At 41.3% G+C, this 23488-nt stretch overlaps 1 protein-coding gene across 5 annotated transcripts in view; it reads right to left on the bottom strand.

Annotated features, from left to right (window-relative positions):
- The window catches only part of LOC137377726 (kelch-like protein 4), a 415621-nt gene that overhangs the window by 200850 nt on the left and 191283 nt on the right, over positions 1–23488 (bottom strand). For 2 of the 5 annotated variants that reach the window (XM_068047694.1, XM_068047697.1), the window contains exon 1: positions 15424–15881. The exons of the other annotated variants lie outside the window; for them this stretch is intronic. In XM_068047694.1, coding sequence (XP_067903795.1) covers positions 15424–15839 — 416 coding nt within the window. In that variant the 5' untranslated portion in view covers positions 15840–15881. Of the gene's footprint in view, positions 1–15423; positions 15882–23488 lie in introns of those variants that run through there. 5 annotated transcript variants of the gene reach the window in all.

The raw sequence follows: 23488 nt of genomic DNA, 5'->3' as shown, positions 1-23488 counted from the left end.
AGCGATATCAAATAACAGTGAAATAACTGAATACCAGTATTGAGTATAAATATTGACACTCAGCATCAGCAGTAGCAATTCACAATGAAGACCCAGGAATAATAATATTAGAATATTTTCTAACCTGATTTCCTCACGGCTTTTTTTTTACAATTGATCGTTATTGATTTACAGTGAGGAAAACTTTTATGGTTTTTGATATCAATATTATATCTAACTGCATAATGCATGCCTGGTGAGGGTTTTGAACTCATGGTTATTTTGGCTCTGATTTATGGCATATAATTGACATTAGCCAACCCAAATATAACTGTACTTATCATTTCTGTGGTGATATTTGAAAATGTTGTCTTTTGCTCAGTTGATGATAGGTCTGATGTCAAATTCAAACCTCTTGATTATTTTTGTTTAATCTGTATATTTCTGCAAAAGTTGATCATGATTGGCATTTAACAAGACTTTATCAAGGAAAAAAACTCATTTTTTTAACTTCCTTAAAATTTTCCAAATGCATTTTCAGAGTACTAGTCATTGTTATGTATCTCTTAACACAGTCCTAACAGGAGGAGTGAGCAGCTGGGCTTGCAGAAACAAAACAGAATGAAAGAAAAGAAACACTTGGATTTATATAGTGCCTTTCAGAACCTCAGGACATCTCGAACCCAATCCACAAAGATCAGCAGGGCCAGTCAACCATTTGCACTACATGACCAGTGCAGTGAAAATCTCCACTCCCCCCAGCTTATTGAATTCTAGAATTTTCAGCATCGCAACATTGAGCCTGAGTTGATGGTTTTTTACATGAACAATCTAGGCTAATCCTACACTTTTACTTGCAATATGTTTGAACAATAATGTTGTGGATAGAGGATTCAGCATCAACTAGTTTGTGGGGTAACAGTAAACTACAGGAGACTAGGATGATAGTGGTGCATAATAGTCACAAACACCAGATTCGCTACTGCAGCCAGGGAAATATGAATGAACTCTGTAAGTAGTTACAATTTCAGCATACTGCCACAAGTTTGAAAACATTCCGTGAAGTACATTGCAAGCATTACAAGACCCTCTTCCCTAGCCAGTTCAAACATCTGAAGTGTTGCTTTACCAACCAAACCTACGTTCAATGAAACCCCTGATTTGCCTATGTTCCATGTTGTATCAGTTCTCCCCATGGATATTGGAGTTTTCCAGGGCTCATCAGATATGGTTGTACTGAATAGTCAATATCTCCAGCTGTCCATCATTCTTTCTCCTCCATTCAATTACCCCAGAAATGAAAACCAAGAAGCATATACTGATGTGTGTTATTTCTTGAACCATATTTACACATTGATCGATTAGTGGCTCTTTCTACTTAAGTGTGCTGTAAGATTTTTGATCAATGCACAGATGGTTACAATTATCTATTATTTTTTATTGGACATATTTGCAATCATGAAACTGCTGCTTGCTTGACCTGTTCTGTTCTCTTTACTTTAGGACAACTTTTGTTTTATTTTCTGTGTAATGAAATGATGACTGGCTAGAAGTTCTGTAAAAACTGGCTGTACAAATGCATATGGTACTCACGTTTGTGTTTTCAGTTGTCTTTATTTCTTGTGACTCATGATCTCCTGCATTAGCCTTGTACATATTCCCTGCATTTAAGTACTTTCTAGTTGAGAGAGTAGCAGTGATGAGTGGCTATTTATCAGTGAGTGAACTGCAGGGATACAGAGGTCCAGTGCCTGTAGCTCCATCTAATTGTCATGTACCACAAATCCCTTGTGCTGAAGCCATTGTGGGTTCAATATTTTGGAGTTGTTCCTGTGGTGACTTGTGCAAGACTATATCCAACGAGACAGATAAGGCTGTGCTTCTCCACAAGCCACTGAGACCATGTCTTCATGATGCCCACTGATCTGTTTGACCACAGAACAATTAGCATCATGAGTTCTCTGAGACCCCAGCCACCCACCCTCCCACCCTTTCAGAATTGTCTACAGTTGCAAATAGGTTGAAGTCCGCCACAACTTCTTTGTGGCGTTTGGACCCCATAGTAGCAATAAAAGCATTGATGAGAAATGCCACCACTACCAGGTTTATGATTTCTGATACTGAGGTGTGCACTCCAATTGTCACTTCCTGCATGATGGCAGATTGCATCGCAGACAACCTCTCACCTAATTAGCCATAACATCTTGCAGATCTGTGCATGTGGAGACAAGTGACTATTTAAGACAGTTGGCTGGAAAGCAAACCTGCTACAATTTGTATCCCTAAACAACTCTGGAGCAACGGTGAGCATTTTAACTCTTTGGGCAACACCTACTGTCTCTTTATTAACACCACCAATACCCATTCAATATCAGTGCCCTGTCCTTTCCCTTTGCAACATTGATCACATTAACTCATACCTGTCATAAAGCACCTGCATCTGTTGTGCTTAAGCCAAAATGGATAGCATTGGCTGATATTGTAGCAGATAGATGAGTGGTGACAACCATTTGGTTAAGAAAGCAAATAGTACAGTGTAAGAATAAAAGCACACTTCTCCATTTGAGTACTGTATTGTCATTAAATGTACTCTAGTTTACCCTTAGCTTCAAGTTGCTTAATTCCAATGATTTGTTAATTCAAATTGACAGCTTCCATAAAGACTCTTGTACTGTTTTGCTAAAATTGCTTAATTGGTACTATTGGATAATTCAAAACAATTTTGAAATAGCAGGAGTAGACTGTTTTAAACACTTGTGCATTCTTATTGTGCATGGCAAGATGCAGCATACTGTGACGAACACAGAAGGTAGAATCTGTCTTCTCGTTGGTCTGCACACCCCTTTAAACCTTTGAGAGCCTCTACAAGTTCTGTTGATTGGATCCACTACCTGTTCCACTCCTTGCCCCCTTATGTGTAAGTTTTGCCTTTCAGCACAAGAATTGTAGAATTGAGATAGGGGATTTGACCAAGGGAAATTTCTTCCTGCACTAAATTATCTTTCCTATCATAACATCTGTAATTTAAAACAAAATTCTCATACTCAATTATGTATCTCTCTAAGTCTTGCCTCCATGCAATGTTAGGGACCTATAGGTTCACCATTACATTGTCCACTAAGATAGTTAGGACCTAGTAATTGAAACAGACTTTAAGACCTTACTTCAGCAATTATTCAACAATCTGCTGAATCCACAGATCAATCCATTGACGTTTCATCTTTTAAATTGGTTCAGTGGTTTCTTGCCACCTGAGAAGTTGCAAAAGATCATTAATACAGGTACAACATGAGTCATTTGGTAGTTACACCAAAAAATCTCAATGCACAAAATTGACCATTTAAAAATTAGACGTGCCAGCCATTTTGTTAGTTCCTAATAACTGCGTAAAGTGTTAATACTGTAAAACTAAACATTGTCACAGCAGTGAAAATTTTTGCTTAACTCTCAGAAAACGCATGTATTGCATTAATTAAATTTCATTGCAATATTTAATGGTTTAATATGGTGATCTGACAATGTACTTTTCTTTTGTCAAAGTGTGTTCGTGCTTCACTTGGTTCCGAATGAAGAAAAGGAATAGTTGGAGATTTAAATGGGGAATAACAGGTGGGTAGGATTAAATGCAGAGTAGGCATCTTGAATGGCAAGAGTGGCGTTTAAACATTATTTGAACTCTGTGCATGTGTTGCAAGATTTTTTTGAACTTTTCCATTTGAGGCTTTCCATTTCAGGTTTTTTTCCCCCTCTTTCTCTCCAACATTTGTGCTCAATTTTCTTCCCCATCCCACCCCTACTGAAGGTTGAATCCATTCTTGAGTCATGGCCTCACAGTGACCTGCAGTGTCTTGCTCAAGTGGCTGTTACTGATATACAGGACTTTTCCAGTTTCAGCAGGCTATTTATAAATTGAATATGGAGGGGGTTACGACCAACTCATCTTACCCACTATGCACATCCATGCACTTTCATCAGGGGTTGCTGGAAAGCAATCAGGAACTTCTCTAACCTAGGAACACTGAGCACTAATAGCTCAGTTGAGATCAACTGACTCAACTCCGACCAGGCAAACCTGAAATATTCCTTAAACTTGCTTAAACATGGAGGGAGACTTGTGTTCTAGTTTTACTGTTTATTTGTACCTTCCAATATCATTGTCAGTTTCTCCTTCCTGTTTGTAACCATCGTGAGACCATTGAGTTCTGATCTGCAACATCGTATCAAGTGACATGAATAATAGTCTTTCCGAGATTAGCACATGTTGCAGACAGCCGATGGGATTTTACTTTAAAATAGAGCACTTTTTAAGTTGTAACAAAAATTACTCCATAAGTGCAAAATAACTCAAAAATGATCTGATTTTCATTTTCGTTTCATGTAATCTCATTAGTTGTTTTCTGACTAGGAACAAAATAACCCTGACTTTGCAGCACATAAGTGGATAGAAAACAGGGAGTCATTGGAATTATATTCAGGGTGGTATGGACTGACTATAGCTTTTCTCTCACACTGAGTAATCAAATGAAATATTCATTTACTATAACATCTGTTATATAAGCTGAAATTTTAATTTAGGTGTTTCTTTGTGTTCTCCCACATAATGGTTATGGCTGTTGAGAATATCATAAAGGTACAAAAGAATTATCATTTCTGCTTTGAATTATTGAACAAGATATGTTGTAAAATTCAAAAAAATATTCCCTGTAGATCACATTTGGACTCTGCCACATGAGCCCCATATTAAAGTACTTCAAGCATTAAATCCTTCAAGCTAGTCCTAATGAAGCGTACCGTATCTGTTAGAAAGTCCTTTACCACTGCAATATATCTCTGAAAAAACCTCCTGGCACTGATCTAAATATAACATCTCTTAAAGAGCAGGTACAGGCAAATTTTTGAGGATACAGTACATTATTAACAAGCTGACTTTAATTTTTCTAAATTGCTCCTTGTTCTTACCTGTTTTAGTATACCTACTAGGATTTAACCTTTCTAATTTCTGGCTATTACTTCTGCCTCAGCTTCTGCTGAAACGCACATCCATGTCTTTGTTACCTCTGCACTTGATTATTCCAATACAATAAAAGCAAAATACTGCAGATGCTGGAAATCTGAAATAAAAGCAAAAAATTTTGTAAATACTCGGCAGGTATGGCAGCATCTGTGGAGAAAGAAGTAGAATTAACGTTTCAGGTCAGTGACCCTTATGTCACGTTAACTCTGCTTCTCTCTCCATTGATGCTGCCAGACCTGTTGAATATTTCCAGCATTTCTTGCCTATTCCAATGTTCTCTTGGCTGGCCTTGCATCCTCCACCCTCCATAAACTTGAGCTCATCCAAAACTTTGCTGCCTAAGTCTTAACTTGCACTAAGTCTCATTCATCCATCACCCCTGTGCTTGCTGACCTGCACTGGCTCCTAATCTGGCAACACCTCAATTTTGAAATTCTCATCCTTGTTTTCAAATCCCTTCACAGCATCACCATTCCCTATCTCTGTAGTCTCCTGCAGCCCTACAACCCTCCGATATTTCTGTGCTCCTCCAATTCTGATCTCTTGCACATCCTGGACGCCCTTTGCTCCACCATCAGCAGCCATGCCTTCATCTGCCTAGGCCCAAAGCTCTGCAATTCCCTCCCTAAACTTTTCCGCCTCTCTATCTCTCCTCCTTTAAGGCGCTCCTTAAAACCTACCTTTTTGATCAAGCCATTGTTCATGAGTCCTAATATCTCCTTATGTCTTTCAGTGTGTCAAATTTTGTTTGATAACATTCTTTGGAAGTGCTTTGGGTTGTTGAATTATGTTAAAGGCGCTATATAAATGCAAATTGTTGATGAAACAATTCTCATACTACGTGCCTACCTCATTACAGGATTGAAATGATGTTATGCTTGAGTGTTATTCAATTGTTCAGATAACTTCAGAGTGCCTATTAAATGAATAAACAGAGTTTGAAGTGTGAACTTATCCAATTCAGATGACCTGTCCCTTTAAGAAAAGCTGCCACATTTGAAAAATACTTTTACAGAAGTGGGATGTTTTAATGTTCATGACTGTTCTGCAGATACTTGATGAGATGTCGAAAATAATGTAGGAAACATTTGCACACCTCCATGTTTCACCCACTTTATCGTTAGTATTTGAACGTCAATCCATTTGATTATGATGCTGGTTAATGACTATTTGCTTGTGGGTGGTACGATTACCATCCGTGTGGGTTGAAAGTGTTTGTCAGGGTGAAATTATCATCCATTTCCAGTCTGCCCATTTTAAAAACCTTCAGCCTTTATCAAACTTCAAAAGGAAACAAGTACTCTCCCATAGTGTACAACTGGAGCTGTGTTTTCAGTGTGCTCCAGCTGGTTAGTTCCATGGCAGTTGGGAGGAAAGGTTAAAGGAAGCATTTGCTTTCATCATTTGACCCATACTTTGTTGCAGAGCCAAATCCCTCTCTTCCCTTTTCTTCCAATGATATTAGAGAATTTTAATGACCAAATTGAAGAATTTCTTCAATGAAAATGTAATATATTTATATACCATCATCCATAGAAATTATCTGAGGTGATGGCTGTAAAACGTACCTTAGTTGTCTGTTTTCCTAATGCTGTGAAGGTGGAATGTTCCTAGGACTTCCAATGGTTACTTATATAGAAGCGTTATTTTAGTTAAATAATTCAGTGGTGGAATAGGCTTGCAAGGCTGAATGGCCTACACTTGTTTCTATGTTTGGAATTAGATCATCAGGATATGCAGACCAATATGGCCTTTTGCAGTTTCGACGATCAAAGCCTCTGTCCACTGTAATGTGCCCCTGGTGAGTTCCTGTTGTCAATCAAACCATTAAGGGAGCCTCTGGGCAGGAATTTTAGGCCTCGATGGGGACAAACACAGAGGCGGGTGGGCATGGAATTTTGCACCACTGGCTGACATGCTGGTTTGCTGGTACCCCAGGCTATTTTCCCAGAGGCTGAATGGGGGTCAGCAGGGCTACCAGCCTGCAAGTGGTGTATAGCCAATTAAGGTGAGTAAATAGCCACTTGAAGCCTATTGTCAAGAGGCTGACTAGAATTTTCTAGTCAGCGTCTGGGCCACTGAGGCATTAGGGCTAGCACTCTAGGCAGGCTTTGAAGCCCTCGCCAGCTGCCTGGCTTTAAATGCAGCCACAGGCCGCTCTGTGGAGGGGTTCCCTTCCACAATGCTAAAGGCATTTTATACTTAAAATTTGAGACACCCTCTCTCTCAATTACCTGAACTGCAAGCTGCTGCTTCTTCAGTGCTGGAAGGCCTCCTATTGCCCTTCCAGCTTTGAAAGCCTGCCCACTGTCCTTAATTGGATGGTGAGCCCGCCCTCTGGCCATTAATTGACCAATTTGGGGAAAACCACTGCCAGATGACTGCTCCCCACACAGTATGTAGTCAAGACCCCTATTATACCCTGACATCTATGTCCCGACACAAAGGGCAAAATCCTGCCCTCTGAGTAGAGGTGGGCATCTGCCTCACAGGAAGGGTAACTGAAGAGTGAGTTGCACTGTCTGGTAGTTGTTTACTCTAGAAGTAAGTTGCCTGCATATCCTTGTAACCAGGGTTTGGTGTGAGGCAGTGCGGGGACCTAAAAATAAAAACAAACTAACAGAACAAAAGGGAATTAATAAATAAATGTGTTTTTAAAAAAAAAGCAACCAAACTTTGGAAAAAAATATCCTCCTGCTTATTCCAATATATATCTGAGCTTGCTGTATTTGCATGTATGGCGGAGTTAGGATCACAGTGCAGGTGGTACCTTCAGCTCGATACTGTATGTCATTTGCTTTTCGACTCTGAAACTCCAAATATCAAGATAATAAACATTTGTAATGGTGTAAGATTAATTAAGGAGAAAAGGATGAGGAGGTGGATTTCTCTCACCCAGAGCTAGAACTAAGTGGTTAGGGTGTGAGGTGATGCATTTTGGGAGGACTAACAAAGCAAAGGAATATACGATGGGTGGTAGGGCACTAGGAAGTACAGAAGGTCAGAGGGACCTTGGTGTACTTATTCATAGATCACTGAAGGTAGCAGCACAGGTAGATAAGGTGGTGAGGAAGGCATATGGAATACTTGCCTTTATTAGCCGAGGCATAGAATATAAGAGCAGGGAGGTTATGAAGGAGCTGTATAAAATGCTAGTTAGGCCACAGCTGGAGTACTGTGTACAGTTTGGTCACCACACTATAGGAAGGATGTGATTGCACTGGAGAGGGTGCAGAGGGGATTCACCAGGATGTTGCCTGGGCTGGAGCATTTCAGCTATGAAGAGAGACTGGATAGGCTAGGGTTGTTTTCCTTAGATCAGAAAAAGCTGAGGGGTGACCTGATTGAGGTACACAAAATTATGAGGGGCATAGATCGGGTAGATAGGAAGAAACTTTTTCCCTTCGCGGAGGTGTCAATAACCAGGGGGCATAGATTTAAGGTAAGGGGCAGGAGGTTTAGAGAGGATTTGAGGAAAAATATTTTCACCCAGAGGGTGGTTGGAATCTAGAAAACACTGCCTGAAGGGGTGGTTGAGGCAGGAACCCTCACAACATTTAAGAAGTATTTAGATGAGCATTTGAAACGCCATAGCATACAAGGCTACGGGCCAAGTGCTGGAAAATGGGATTAGAATAGATAGGTGCTTGATGGCCAGCACGGACACGATAGTCCGACTCTATGACTCTATGATTCTGGGGGAACAGGAATTGTACCATTCTGCTGCTGTCCAGTGACGGAAGGTACAAATGGACCAGTATTATTTTCCCATAGGTTCAGTATTGCTTATGTTGTATGTTGGGTAAGCAGGTAGTTACTTCATTGGGTAGAGATCTACACTCTCCCTGGTCAAATATGCACATCAACTATAAGTTGATTAATGAAAAATAATAGCTGAAAATGTACAATGAAATCACTAAAAACACTTTTCACTTCTCATCATACATTCTCAGTAATACTCTAGTAAGTGCATATTACATGTTATAGTTCATCAAATTAAAATATGTAGAATCTAAAATTGTGTGTCATCTGAGTAATACAGATAGTGGGAATTGCCACTGGCATAAGTTAAATTAGGCTTTGTTGCATTGTTGGGCTTGTATTAGTAGTGTTGTAAGGCATTTTAGAGAAAGTCTTATACTCCAGTAAAGGTTAACTATAGAACAACGTGAACTGTAAAATAAATAAATGTGTTTAAAAAAAGCAAAAGGTACAGTTACTATATACACTCTCAGCAAGCCACCTAAGCTAGCATCCTTCATGCTGCTCTACCACCTTCTCCAGACTATCTCATGTGACTGTTACATCACCGCTCGTACAGTGGCAGTGGTCTCTCTCACTGTCTTCAGTATTAATCCTTTACATCCTTATACTACATCTCCCCCAAGTCTTTATCCTACATTTTTCCAAACATATATACATTTATGACTTCTCTACTACTCTCTCTCCCCCCAAGTCTCTGACGTTACAGATTCAGTCTTATTGGAGTTTGACAACTCTCCCGATCTGGTTGTAATCTGTCTGGGATGATCAGTAGTCTTCGGAGGAAGTCTGGGTTGCTGACTTGGTTTTTCATTTCTGCGGGTTGTAATATTCCGTTCGGTTTGGGTTTGTTCCTCTTCATCTGTATCTTGCAGATGGAGTATTGATTGTTGCTTTTCCAGAATAGAAATGATATTCCAATTCCTTCAGATGTTCCCTCCATTCATTTGTAGAAACATACAATCGCCGATAGTCTTCATGTTTATGGATTACTGTACATTTTCATTCCAGGTTACATATCCAAACTTTTTGACCATTGTTTAATTTAGGTAAGCTTCTCGCTCAAAATCTCCTATTGTAATTCTGGGTTTGTTTCCTTCTGTAGAAATTTTCTCTTTCTCAAACTTTCTCGTAGTCTTGAGTCTTCAATCCTGGCATTAATTGTTGAGGCAATACTGGAAGCTGTGTTCTTAACTTCCTTCCCATTATTAATTCTGCTGGTGATAATCTGCATAGCAGTGGTGCTGAATGAAAAACTGGGAGTAAGATATGAAGATCTTCATTTTTCTTGAGTAAAGATTTTATGGTTTGCACACCTTGTTCTGACTCACCTGTGGATACCTCGGTGAGCTTGTAAGATGCTGAAAGCTCATCTTCATGGAAAACTGGGTAAAATATTCATTCGTGAACTGTGGTCAGTTCTCTGATAATATTTCATCCGGAATCCCATGTGTCGCGATGATGTCTGTAAGGATTCTGATAACTACTTCGGTAGTCGTAGAAAGTAATCATCTGACTTCTATCCATCTGGAAAAGTTGTCGATAATGATGATATATGGCTTCCCACCAAACATCAATAAATCCATGCTGAGTCTTTGCCAAGGTCTAGTTAGAAATTGGGTAGTCAATAGTGGTTCACGTTGTACTGGCCTCTGTATCACACATGTCTGACAGTTGTTGGTCATGATCTCGATGTCCTTAGATATCCCAGGCCACCATACTGAAGCTTGTGCCCTTGCTCTGCACTTGGTTATACCCAAATGGCCTTGGTGTAATCGATCTAAGGTATCGGATCTCACTGAAGTAGGAATAACAATTCTGTTGTTGTAAACTAATAAGTCGTCAATTATGGTAAAGTATTTCCTATACTCATGGAGCGCCTTCATTGTTTTCCCTCCTGGACTTTCTCGTGGCCACTCGTGTACAATATTGTCTAATGCGAATGCACTCTTCGTCATTCTTCTGTGCTTGCCGTATTTCTCACAACTTCTGTGTGCTTGCAGGCCAACTCTGTGCTGTGTGTTGCGAGCATGATTCTATGTCACCTACGAAATTTGTGTCTTCCTGTGATGGATGATCTACGGTTACACTCGATAACACATCAGCTGATGATTGGAACTTCCCTTGGACATATACAGTTTCATATGTGTACCTCATTAATCTGAGACAAAACCTTTGTATAGGTTGAGGTGTTTTTGCTATTTCTTTTTCGTCTAACAAGGAAGCCAATGGCTTGTGGTCTGTCTCGATTACCACACATACTCCAATTATATCGTCTGAAAATTTTTCACACGCCCATGTGACAGCGAGAGCTTTTTTGATAACTGCGTAGTGTGTCTCTGTATCTGACAATGTTCTTGACGCATAGAATATGGGTCCACGGGAACCATCAGCTTTCTCCTGAAAAAGAACAGTGCCCAAGCCGTGTGAAGAGACGTCTGCTGCTATCGTCATGGGCTGTGTAAGATTGTAGTGTGCTAACATGTCTGCAGAAATTAGCATCTCTTTAATTTTCTGGAATGCTTGTTCCTGGTGGGCATCCCAACTTGCTGTTTTGCTGTTTTCTTAGACGTTGTCTCAGCGGATCAGTTACTTGTGCTCAGTGAGGTAAAAACTTAGCTAGTTGATTTACCATTCCAAGAAATTTCTACAGTTGCTGAACTGTTGTAAGGATCGGAAATTCTTTAACGGTCCTTGTTTTCTAAGGGATCTGCCATTATTCCTTGTCTACTCACGATGTGGCCCAAGAAATGAATCAAATTTTTGGAATATTCACACTTTTCGTTGAAAATTAGTCCCACTTCTTAAAGTCTCTGTAGAACCTTTCAGACTTTGTGATTGTGTTCCTCCACTGACTTTCCGTGTATCAGAATATCATCCATGTGGCATATCACTCCTGTGAAGCCTTCTAGGATATTAGACATTGATTGTTGAAAAATCTCTGGTGCCGAGGTTATTCCGAGCAGTAACCTATTAAAACAAAATCACCCAAAAGGTGTTATGAATGTCAATAACCTTGAGGTCTCATCCAGGGGTACCTGCATTGAGTTTTGTAAACATGGTGCTCTGAAAGAATTTTAATAAACTGTCATCCACCGTAGACATTGGGTGAATCTCACACGCTAATGCTTTGTTGAGCTGTGTTAAGTCCACATATATTCACAGAGTTCCACTTGGCTTTGGGACAGGAACCAAAGCCGAACACCAGAATGGTGGTTGTGTTAACAGAGAGATAGCATCCATTCTTGTCATCTCCTCCAATTGTTCTTGGACTTTGGTTAATAAGGGATGAGATATTCTTTTTGGTGTGAAGATATACACTGGTCTGGCCCCTTCCTTTAGAGTGATCCTGTACTCCGGCTTTAGTTTTCTGAGCCCTGTGAACTGCTTCAGGAATTCTGTTTGAAAGGAATTGTTTACCTGTTTTCTTGAATTCGGCTACCTTTTTTAATCAACTGCAGTTCCAAGCATACATTCCTCTCAGTAAAGAAAATTCTTGATTGTGTAAGACATATAAGATCTCTACCAGTTGTCTGCCTTTGTGCTGAAGAGTTGCTTGGAGTTTGTCTTTAACTTGCAGTTGTGTCCCGCCTGGACCATGCAACTGTATATCTGTCGGTTGCAGGTAATGTCTCTTCACACAAGGCTCTTGGTCAGACAATACTGTGACGCTAGTCCCTGTGTCAAGCTTAACATTCATGAGGTGTTCATTCATGTAGGTTTCTGCTGTCCAGAAATCTTGGTCTGGAATACTGATTTCTCCCAAGAACTCTCCTGGTTCTTTCTCTTGTGGGTATTGCTGTACTTGATTCACTGCTGTTTATTTGAAGGTCTTCTACTTTGTACCTTTAAGTGCAGAAATTCTGATGTGGTACATCTTTCTACACTTAAAATACTCAGCTTTACTTGCAGCCCACTGCTCTTGTCTGTGGATCTTCTTGGCTCCACAATGTTGGCAAGGTTTTCCTATGTCATATGCCTTCTCAGCTGTATGTTTTTTCTGTTCCTCAAAGTGTTTTCCTGGCTTTGGCTTAACCAGTTGGATGAGCATTGGAGTCCTTCTCATCCATGGCTTGTCTTCAGCTCATAGGATGCCCCTATTCTGTTTGCAAACTTCAGCCAGTCTTACAATTTGAATGGCTTTTTCCAGTGCAAGGTCTTCCTTGGATTGCAGCAGGTCTGACAAGGATTCGTCCACTATGCCGTCAGTTATCCTGTCTCTGCTTAGTTCTCTGCATAATTCGTCGTATTTGCAACCTCCTGCTAATCTATACAGGTCATTAATATAGGAGTCTACAGATTTACCAATCATCTGGGCCACTTATTAAATTTGGCTCGTTCCAAAATTTTATTGGTAAGGAGATTAAAATATTTATCAAAGGTTTGGAGTACCTCTTCGAATTTATCGGTAGCCTCGTTGATCCCTTGTCAGACAATTACGTAGTCCGCTATCTCTCCTACTGAATACAGGACGGTGTTCACTTGCTCCACTTCAGATTTAGTCTGGAGTTGAGAAGCAATTCTGAACCTTAAGAACCTTTTTCTTCATACTAGTCAATTTTGGACCTGATAGGGACTTTCTTGATCCTGGGGAAACTCTCAGGCATTCCCAATTTTGGATCTATATTGCTTCCTTTTGTTTGCTAGGCTTTGCTAGGGTATCCCCTTTCATTTTAAATGTTTCAGGCTTGGTTTCAGGTATTCGCGTTCTGTTCGGGGCTTTCCCACGCTCCTTGACTTTTCCCCTGCTTTCCAACGATTACCGTGTTTTTTTTCCTCGGCAAGGCTGCTGGCTGTACTTGCCTTCCTAGTTGCCGATTCAACTGAGATCACGTTCTGCACACTTTTTTTTTCCAGTGCCCCGTTTAAATAAATGGTCAATTTCACTGTCTCACCGATCCTGGATCGTCGCCCGGCCTGACGATTCAGACACGACCACTGGATGTGCAGGAATTACTGATGCAGAGCCCCACTGTGCTGTGGTGTGGTCTAAGAGGCTGCAGAGCTCTTCGCAGCCTCTTCTGCTGGTTAAGTAGTTTCTTACTGTACCAGGATAATATTTATCGTTAAATTTCTCTGTTGTTCCCCTGGTGTTTCTTCCAAAGATAAGGAGATCTTCAAATTCTCCTAGTCACTTTTACTGTTGCCACCATGTTGCATTGTTGCATTTGTATTAGTAGTGTTGTAGTGCATTCTAGTGAAAGTCTTAGACTTGGGCAAAGGTAACTAACAATTCTTTATTATTTACAGTTACTATATACACTCCCAGCAAGCCACCTAAGCTAACATCCTTTGTGCTGCGATGCCTTCTTCTTCTCATGCAACTGTTACATCACTGCTCATACAGTGGGAGGAGTCTCTCTCGCTGTCTTCGGTATTAACCCTTTACATCCTTATACTACAGGCTTCAACAGGGGACAATGTTTCATTGTTTACAGGAAAAGTATTCACAATTTTCTGCTACTTTCTCTTTTACGAATGTTTATGTCAGTGGTTTTCTAACCATACCTCCCCTCATCATGTATTTATTGTTTTTTCCTCCTCTTTACTTCCCTCTGTCCCATGATTTGGACTATTCCTCAACATATAATGGTGGTTTTGACAGTATGCTCTCACCTCTCTGCCAATATTTCAATAGCAGCCTGTAGCAACTCATGCTTCAATTTTCTATCCTTCCCAGTGGGCGCCTGTTCTCTGCTCCACTTGATGGCAGAGAGCTTGTTGTGTGTGAATTCAGGTTGAGAATTTGAGTCTAACCACTAAATGGCCCAGTATGCCAATAACCTAATGCTCTGCCCACATGCTGCCCCTTCACTGTTCACTTTTGAGCATATGCAGTTACTTGGTGGGGCAAAGAGTCTGCAAATCAACATGCTTTACATAGCTTTATATTGAATTACATAGAATTTACAGCTTAGAAAGGCCATTTGGCCCAACAGGTCTATGGTCCACATGAGCCTCCTCCCACTCTATCAATATATCCTTTGATTAGTTTCTCCCCATTATATATTTATTTAGTTTCCTCTTAAACACGCCTATATTATTTGCATCAATCACTCCACGTGGTATCATGTTTCACAATCTCACCATATGCAGTACCTGGATCGTCTTTGGAGCAGGTCCAAAATCTTATAAGTTTTGGGAAGTATAAATCAGAACTTTCAACACACATAAACAAGGGAAAAAACACCAATAAAATATGCTTTTTACAAGTGCCACAAAATGAAGCTTTGAATAAACATGGTTTTGGCACATTTTAAATATAACCCAGAATAAATCATTTGTCTGTTCTGCTGACTGTACTGAAAACAGAAATACGTCTGAGGCTGCATAACCAGACCACATGAAGCTCTGTCATCAGCCTATGTAGTTGCAGCATACATTTGCATGTTTTTACTAAGGAGTGATAAACATGTGATTGCAGGCAAATTATCCACAGGCATTAGAATCCTTCACAAGAAAAATGTAATAATATGCCAAGCAGATGATCAGCCACACTTACCAGAGGAAAAGCACGAGAAAAAGCTAAGGGGATACATAAAATATGCTGCAAGTATTATGCATATTCTAGAATTATTGTCCCAATGTAATTGATTTTTTAAATAAAGCTGTAAAGGATATTCGGCTTTCCTCAGTACTATTAATGTTTTCTCATTGCAAGCTCCTACCTCTCTGAAGACTCTTCTGTAAGATCAACACAGCCTGATTCCACTGCTTCTTTGTTTTCTTTTTCTTCCTCTTTAACGGTGTCTGCTTGTATAGAAATTTTAGCGAGTTCTTCATTCTCTGGCATGCGTGACACTGTATTCTGCTGATGCCATGGCTGACTGTCAGGTCTGCTGTAAATTGGAGCTGGCACAGGTGCCAGTAAACTGTTTACAGGACTGCTGTTTTTCCTGAGCCCACCTCGGTCCCGAGAGTGGCTTTTCAACCTGTTCTGACCCATGCCACGGTGCTCAAATCCCTCCTGCTGGAGACAGCCACTGTTTCCAGAAGAGCTCTGCGAGGGGTGGCTAAACCACTTCCACCTCAGCCTCAGAATCTGCTTCATGTCAAACTCCTTCCTCCCGGACACAGACATCATTGTCCAAGGCAATTTTAAACTTGTAGATGCAAGATAGCTTTGTTTTTATCACCGTTGCACGCCTCTGCACCAAATCCCTTTACAGGAGAAACCAAAATGAACAAGCCCTTTCTTCTCTAAGCAGTGTACAGTACTGCTAGCACTCGCTGCAAATACTAAGCTGCTGCTAACTGTGTAGGTGGGATACCATACTGACAGGATGATGAGGTCAGCCCTCAAATGAGTAAATCAGATTAACACAGGAAGACAGCTACCAAAACTCTAAACAGCAGCTGGTCTTACATACAGTTAAACAGATTTAACAGCACTGTCCTTTGCTTAGCAAGATTCCATCTGTTTTGAGGAAATGCAAGCTGTAACATAAGATCCAGGAAAACATTCAATAAATAAAGTACTAGGCTTGCGTTTCCCAGGAGAAGTACACAGCCTGCTCCTTTTCTATATGGCACTGGCATTAACTCACTCCAGGATTGAGGCAACAACAAAGCTTTTTTTTGGGTCTTGCTTTAATGGTTTCTTGACTCGCCTTATCACTTTCTTTACTGAAAAAGGGGTCAAAAGACAAGTGTCAACCCCAGCCACACACTAAGCAGCAGTTTAAAATGGTGAGAGGAAAGAATGGTCTAAGTCAATTAGGATGTCTTGTGATGTGATTAAACTAGGGCAAAGGCTGTTTAAATCTTGCAGAAGTGTCATTGATCGAGCACAGTTTCTCTGCATGATGTACGATGTCAAGGAATCACTAAATGCAAGTTAAAAATAGCGGAAGAAGTGATTTCATCTGATGCAGAAAATCAGTTTTGATTCATGGTTTCTCCGGTATTTCGCCAGCAATAAAAAAATCCATGAGGATGACTTTATTCTAACGTAACGTGTCTTGCTTTAATCAGAGGGACAAAACAGAAATAGAAATTCTGCACCAAGTTGCCTGTGACTGAAACTCTCGACAATAAAAGCAAGCCATAAATTAAAGTTCTCTTAGTCTAAAAGCTTTGGCTGCTTTAAGCTCTTGAAATCAGAAAGTGACACTTAGAGCTGAATTTTGCCAGCCCCCTGACACCGGGGATCATGGTAGGGGGGCCCAGAAAATTCTTCCGGGACAGGCCCGCCACAACCCCCAACACCGGGAAGGACCTGTCACATTTTACCAGCGGCGGCGAGGCCTCAGTACGGCACCCCCCACTGCTCGGCGGCGGAGCCTTCATCTCCTTATTGAAATCAATGCAAATAAATTCAAATAAACTTACCTGGTCTCGACAGCCGACTCACGCCGATATTTCGGCCAGTGGCCGGAACTCCCACACCTTCGGATCTCCGTATGGACATCCGAGGCATGACACTGGTGGGGACGGGAGAGGATTGAAATTATCAGGCCGGAGGGGGTGGTGGGTAGTGGTGAAAGCTGTTTCAATTGGCTGAGGGGATGGTGGGAAGTGGTTGAAGGGGAAAGATTATGAAGTTTGGGGGTTAAAGATCGGGACCGGCCAAAATGCTTTTTCGGGGGGAGAGGGAAATAAATATATTGTTTGATCATGGGGGTGGCTGTGAAGGAGGGGCTTTGATGTTTACTTAACTGTTTTTATTGAAATAAAAGGTGATGTTCCCTTTAAAAATGTAACTCTTCTGTCAGGGCTTGAAACCCTTTAAAAATGGGGCCTGCGCTGGCGCCTGCGTGGTGGCGCCAGACGCCGTTGCCGGGGACGGCATCAAGGGCGGCCGCTTCGCCCCCTCCATTTAAATGAAATATTGTCAGGGCTCAGCAATGGCGGATCTGCGCGAAGGGGCCGCCGAGATCAGAGTGTGCCGTCGCGATTTGCAGTCCGCTCATAAAATTCAGCCCATAATCTCAGAAATGGGAACTTGTTTTCACCTCTGCTTTCCTATGGAAGAAATTATAGATTCAGTAAGAAAGGTCCTTTTTTAATTTATAGTTATAGGATATTGTACAATTTTAAAATCATCCAGGTTGGATATTCCTTCATCTGATGACCCAAGTGCAAAAGGTACAATAAAAGTAGCACTAAGCATCTGTTTCCTTGGAATGTTGTGCACACTGGAAAAAAGTCAACATTTTATTCAGCATAGGTCTGGATTTTAACTTAACTGACATCCTGGAAGTGGGGAGGATGGTGGGGGGAGGGGGGGTGGGGGACTGGCATGGGGGTTGGTGTTGGTGTTGTCAAGAAGGCATGGGAAACCTAGAAGCCGGGATTTAATTCCACAGCGTGTGTCTGAGGTCGCTGATTGGTTCCCTGCCTTAGAACCTCTGATTGACAAGCTTGGCTTCCTGTCGGGAGGGGAATCGGGCAGTGGAGGCAGCAGAACAAGATAGGTGTATGCCCGGGGTGGGGAGGAGGGGGGGGGAAGGTGGTGATCCGAGTGGGACTGCTGATCCTGGGAGGTTCAGGCTTCGGTGGATGGTGGGTAGAAGGATTGGAGGCTTGGGAAGGGCATCAGTGGCTCGGGCAGGGGAAGGTCGGAAGTGTAAAGTCGGGTATAATCAGTTGCCTGGGGAGGGGATCAAAGGCCAGGAGGTGGGTATCGTAGGCCTGGGGCATGGTAAGTGGGAGGTCTGGGGTGGTTGAATCGGAGGCCTGGGAAGGGGATCGGAGGCTGAGGGCATGGGTGAGGTGGAGGAAAGATCAGAGGCCTGTGTGGGTGGAGGTTGGAGGCCTGGGAATAGAAACAGAGACCTTGGGGTGGGGGCAAGGAGGTTGCAGGTCCTGTGGGGTAGGTCAACAGGGGTTGTGCCTGATCAACAGCTTTCCCAGGGTGGCACTCTGGATTCGGCAGGTAAGTGTAAAGATATTTACTCCTGAGACCAACAGCCTTTTCTTGGATTTAGCAGCCAGGTTTCCCATCTTCATTAAAACCAAAAGTGGGGGCTTGGAGACTGTTTTGGGTTGGGATTCTGAATATTAAGATTTTAAACCCCCTTTTCCCTCCACCTGATGCAAAACCACCTATTTTTTGTAGTTAAAATTCCCCTCTAAAGTGCCACGTCTTGTGTCTGTGTACTGGAAACTGGATAAATGACATTCCTGATGCAGCAAAGAGGTGGCGCTGGAAGATCTGCTTGCCCCTTATCAGCCCAAGCCTGGATATTTTCCAGGTCTTACTGCATTTCTACACGGACTGCTTCAGTATCTGAGGGGTCGCGAATGGTGCTGAACATTGTGCAATCATCAGCGAACATCCCCACTTCTGACCTTATGATTGAAGGAAGGTCATTGATGAAGCAGCTGAAGATGGTTGGACCTGGGACATTACCCTAAGGAACACCTGCAGTGATGTCCTGGAGCTGAAATGATTGATCTCCAACAACCACAACCATCTTCCTTTATACGAGGTAAGACTCCAACCAACAGAGAGTTTTCCCCCGATTCCCATTGACCTCAGTTTTGCTAGGGCTCCTTGATGCCATACTCAGTCAAATGCTGCCTTGATGTCAAGGGCAGTAACTTTCACCTCACCTCTTGAATTCAGCTCTTTGTCCGTGTTTGAATCAAGGCTGTAATGAGGTCAGGAGCTGAGTGGCTCGGCCAGAACCCAAACTGAGCGTCAGTGAACAGGTTATTACTAAGCAAGTGCTGCTTGATAGCACTGTTGTCAACATCTTCCATCACTTTACTGATGATTGAAAGTAGACTGATGGGGCAGTAATTGGCTGGTTTGGACTTATCCTGCTTTTTGTGTACAGGATAAACATGGGCAATTTTTCACATTGCCAAGTAAATGCCAGTGTTGTAGTTGTACTGGAACAGCTTGGCTATGGGTGCAGCAAGTTCGGGGGCACAGGTCCTCAGTACTATTGCCGGAATATTGTCAGGGCCCATAGCCTTTGCAGTATCCAGTGCCTTCAGTCATTTCTTGATATCACGTGGAGTGAATCGAATTGGCTGAAGACTGGCATCTGCGATGCTGGGGACCTCAGGAGGAGGATGAGATGGATCATCCATTCGGCACTTCTGGCTGAAGATTGTTGCCAATAATATTTTAGATACAAAAATTATACAGTTGAAAAGATGATTCTCAGGCTATTTTGTTCCCTAATTCCTCCTGTTCTGAATGCTGCAACTCATTACTAAGATAAGTACAGATGAGGGGGACCACTCAACCCATCTAGCATATCCTTCCATAGAAACTACAGATTCCAGCACAGTATTGACTCTCTCTTGAGTGACCCTAGAGTTATTCTGCTGGGGCGCAATTCAATGGGTGTGTGACCCTCTGGTACCTTACCCAAACTGTATGTATCAGGCCAGATAGTAAGTGTCAGAATACTACTCACTGTGATGGAATCACAGCCAAATATCAATCTCTCCTCATAAATCTTAAACAGACATGGTACAGACAAGGTTCATCTGGTTTAAATTAAACTGTGGGAGTGAAATAAAATAATCCAAGTTCAAACTGGCTAAAGTTTGATATCAAGAGGTTCTTCTCCATACAGAGAGTATTGGAATTGATTTTTGGGTAGAATAGTGTTGGCAAAACACAGTAATCATTTAAAACAACTAGATGTTACATTGAAGGGAGTCTAGGGGTCTTCTGGATGGATGGATGAATTAAGACAGACAAAATTGCTTTCCTCATCCAAAAGTATTTTGTGATCTATGTCCACATACATTCTCTTGCAGCAGGTGCCGTTGGAGAATGATAAAGAGAAGCAAATTTGGCTTGTTTCTCCCCTTCCAAGTCTGAAAATCATCCAATTCATCATAAAATATTACTGATTCTAGGAATCTTCCAGATCCATATGACTCAGTAACACATCAATCCAACCATTTTAATAAATAATCTGGCGCAGCACAAGCTACCTTTAATATGCATACATAAAACAATCATGGAGTTAAAGAAATTTACTGTAACTTTCCAGAAGGTTGATGGTCGGCACAGACTCAATGGGCCGAAGGGCCTGTTTCAGTGCTGTATCTCTCTATGACTAAGGTGGGATTCTAGAGTCCCTAGAGCATCAACCTGGTGACATTACCACTACACCACCAACTCTCCAATGCTATGTGTGACTGGACGGATACATAGATCTCTCCTCCCTGTGCAGCTAATTTTCCATGTTCAGACATATCCGTGCCAACCTTCTACTAAAATTAAAAACACAGGAAAAGTAAGTTTGTAAAGTTCCTCGAAGTTTGGTGGCTCACCTGGGTACTTTTAAAGTAAGCCGATGCAAAGTCCAAATTGTATGAAGCTACCTGCATTTCTCATTGGGAGCCAGATTGGCAACCTGGCTGCACTATTGTAGCACCACTTTCCCTAAAACTGTTTCACACAACACATAAACTGCATCCTTACATTACACATCAAAAGAAAAAGATTAACTGAGATCTTAATAGAAAAAAGATTGCTTGAAATAGGGAATGAGGGATCACAACAAGAGTTCTCCATAGGATCAGCCGCGGAGAGGAATGACACATCAACCATTGTGTCACCTGAGGCTCACCCTACAATCCAGCCTGGAAACATTCTAAACTACATGGAGCAAGGTTGTAGGTGATAGATTACGGTAGTTAATGGATTTATGATAGTCAACTTGTGATGAAACATAGGCTTAATTATGTAGAATTTAGATATAGTTAATATATTATACCTTTTAGAATTGAAGATTGTATAAATAGTCAGGTTTCGAGACTCACTGAAATTCCCCTTTAAGAAGGTAGAGTTAAAAATTTCAAGGTCTTCTAAGGTCCCTGTTACAACAGAATGTGAATTAGAAACACCTTTTAAGTTGGAAAATCCATTTCAACGTCTCTGTTGCCAGGGAATTGGAGGATAAACAGACATTGAAACACCCTGTGTGACATAAGTAAGAGGTAGCTATAAACTTAATTGGTTGATGCTGTTAGTGATGTAGACATATTGACTCAAAAGAAGAGTTCAAGGTACCATAAAAAGACAATTATAAATAATAAATAATAAAATGGAATAGGACTTACAGAAACAGATGCCATGCAAATCCAATTATAAACATTTTGACCAGATAAAAGCTCACAATGTCAAGAGCAGGGGATTTCAAAAAATAATTTAAGTGGGGATGGTAGCTAATGATATTCCCATATATGGATCTAAAAAGCAGGAAAAACTCACACAGAAAGGTAACACCTATATGCTAATAGGTCAGATGATACCTTTCTTTCTTTCTTTGGCCTCCTTGTCTTGAGAGACAATGGGTAAGCGCCTGGAGGTGGTCAGTGGTTTGTGAAGCAGCGCCTGGAGTGGCTATAAAGGCCAATTCTAGAGTGGCAGACTCTTCCACAGGTGCTGCAGATAAAATTGGTTGACAGGGCTGTTACGCAGTTGGCTCTCTCCTTGCGCTTCTGACTTTTTTCTGATGAGGACTTTCCGTACTTTGGTCTTCGCTCTTAGACGAGCAAGATTGAACAACCTGCCACCTGATTTTGTGTGGAGGAAAATTCCTTCTTCTGAAGACTTGAACGTATGTGAGAGCAGCAGGGAGAAGAAGATCCCAAACAGTGTAGGTGCGAGAACACAGCCCTGTTGTGATATGTGTAAGATGATACCTTAGAAACAATATTAACATGAGGGTTTTTGAAGCAAGAAACTAGAAGTATTGAATTCCTCATCAATGCTTCTCAACCTATGGTTTACTTGGGGAATTTAAGGTAAAGGTTTACTTTAAATTTTGATGGATATTCTAAGATGGTTTGCTGTAACAATATCAAGGTTGAACTTTTGGATTCTATTTTAGAAATAAGACTATGTGTTACATCTCTTAGTAATTTTTGATATTGTGGTATACTTATCTACTTAAAGTGTATTACATGTTCAATTCTTATACAAGTTAATAAATCGTCTCATGTCGTTTTCTCTATACAATGATAAGAGCCCCCTCTCTGTGCCTCTTTAAGTGGAGAGATAAATGTTGAAGAGAGTTTCCCAGACCCTTATAATATCTGGGATATTTATGACTTAGCCATAATTATTTTAAAAATAGGCTATCTGAAAGATGGTAATATTCTCTGTCAGTTTTCTCTCTTTGAGGGAAGACTAGTTCAGTTCTTTGGACCCAACTAAGAATTTGTCTGGTTTGAACTTAATTAAAGGAGATTCATCGAAATGTATGCTTGATTTGGTTTCGTCCCTATGACGGGTTAAAGGCATAAATCACTTCAAACTTCTGTCTATTCTACTAATGTACTGTAATGTGCAATATCACTGTGTTGTTGGTTAAAGCTATGTGCATAACACTAAAACATTGTTTTGGGTCCTTCTGTTTTCTTGAACACAGTGGTGCAGTGGTTAGCACCACAGCCTCACAGCTCCAGCGACCCGGGTTCGGTTCTGGGTACTTCCTGTGCGGAGTTTGTAAGTTCTCCCTGTGACCTGTGTGGGTTTCCTCCAGGTGCTCCGGTTTCCTCCCACAGCCAAAGACTTGCGGGTTGATAGATAAATTGGCCATTGTAAATTGCCCCTAGTGTAGGTAGGTGCTAGGAGAATTGAGGGAAGGATGTGAGACGGTAATGGGATTAATGTAGGATTAGGATAAGTGGGTGGTTGATGGTTGGCGCAGACTCGGTGGGCTGACGGGCCTGTTTCTGTACTGTTTCTCTGTATGACTCGATAACACCTTTTGGTCTCTGACATATACAATCATGATGTTTTCAAGGATA

This window comes from Heterodontus francisci, chromosome 15 (genome assembly GCF_036365525.1).
Source record: "Heterodontus francisci isolate sHetFra1 chromosome 15, sHetFra1.hap1, whole genome shotgun sequence".
Classification (NCBI taxonomy): domain Eukaryota; kingdom Metazoa; phylum Chordata; class Chondrichthyes; order Heterodontiformes; family Heterodontidae; genus Heterodontus; species Heterodontus francisci.
Note: the sequence above shows the minus strand (reverse complement) of the source record. Positions and strands in the feature narration are given on the sequence as shown.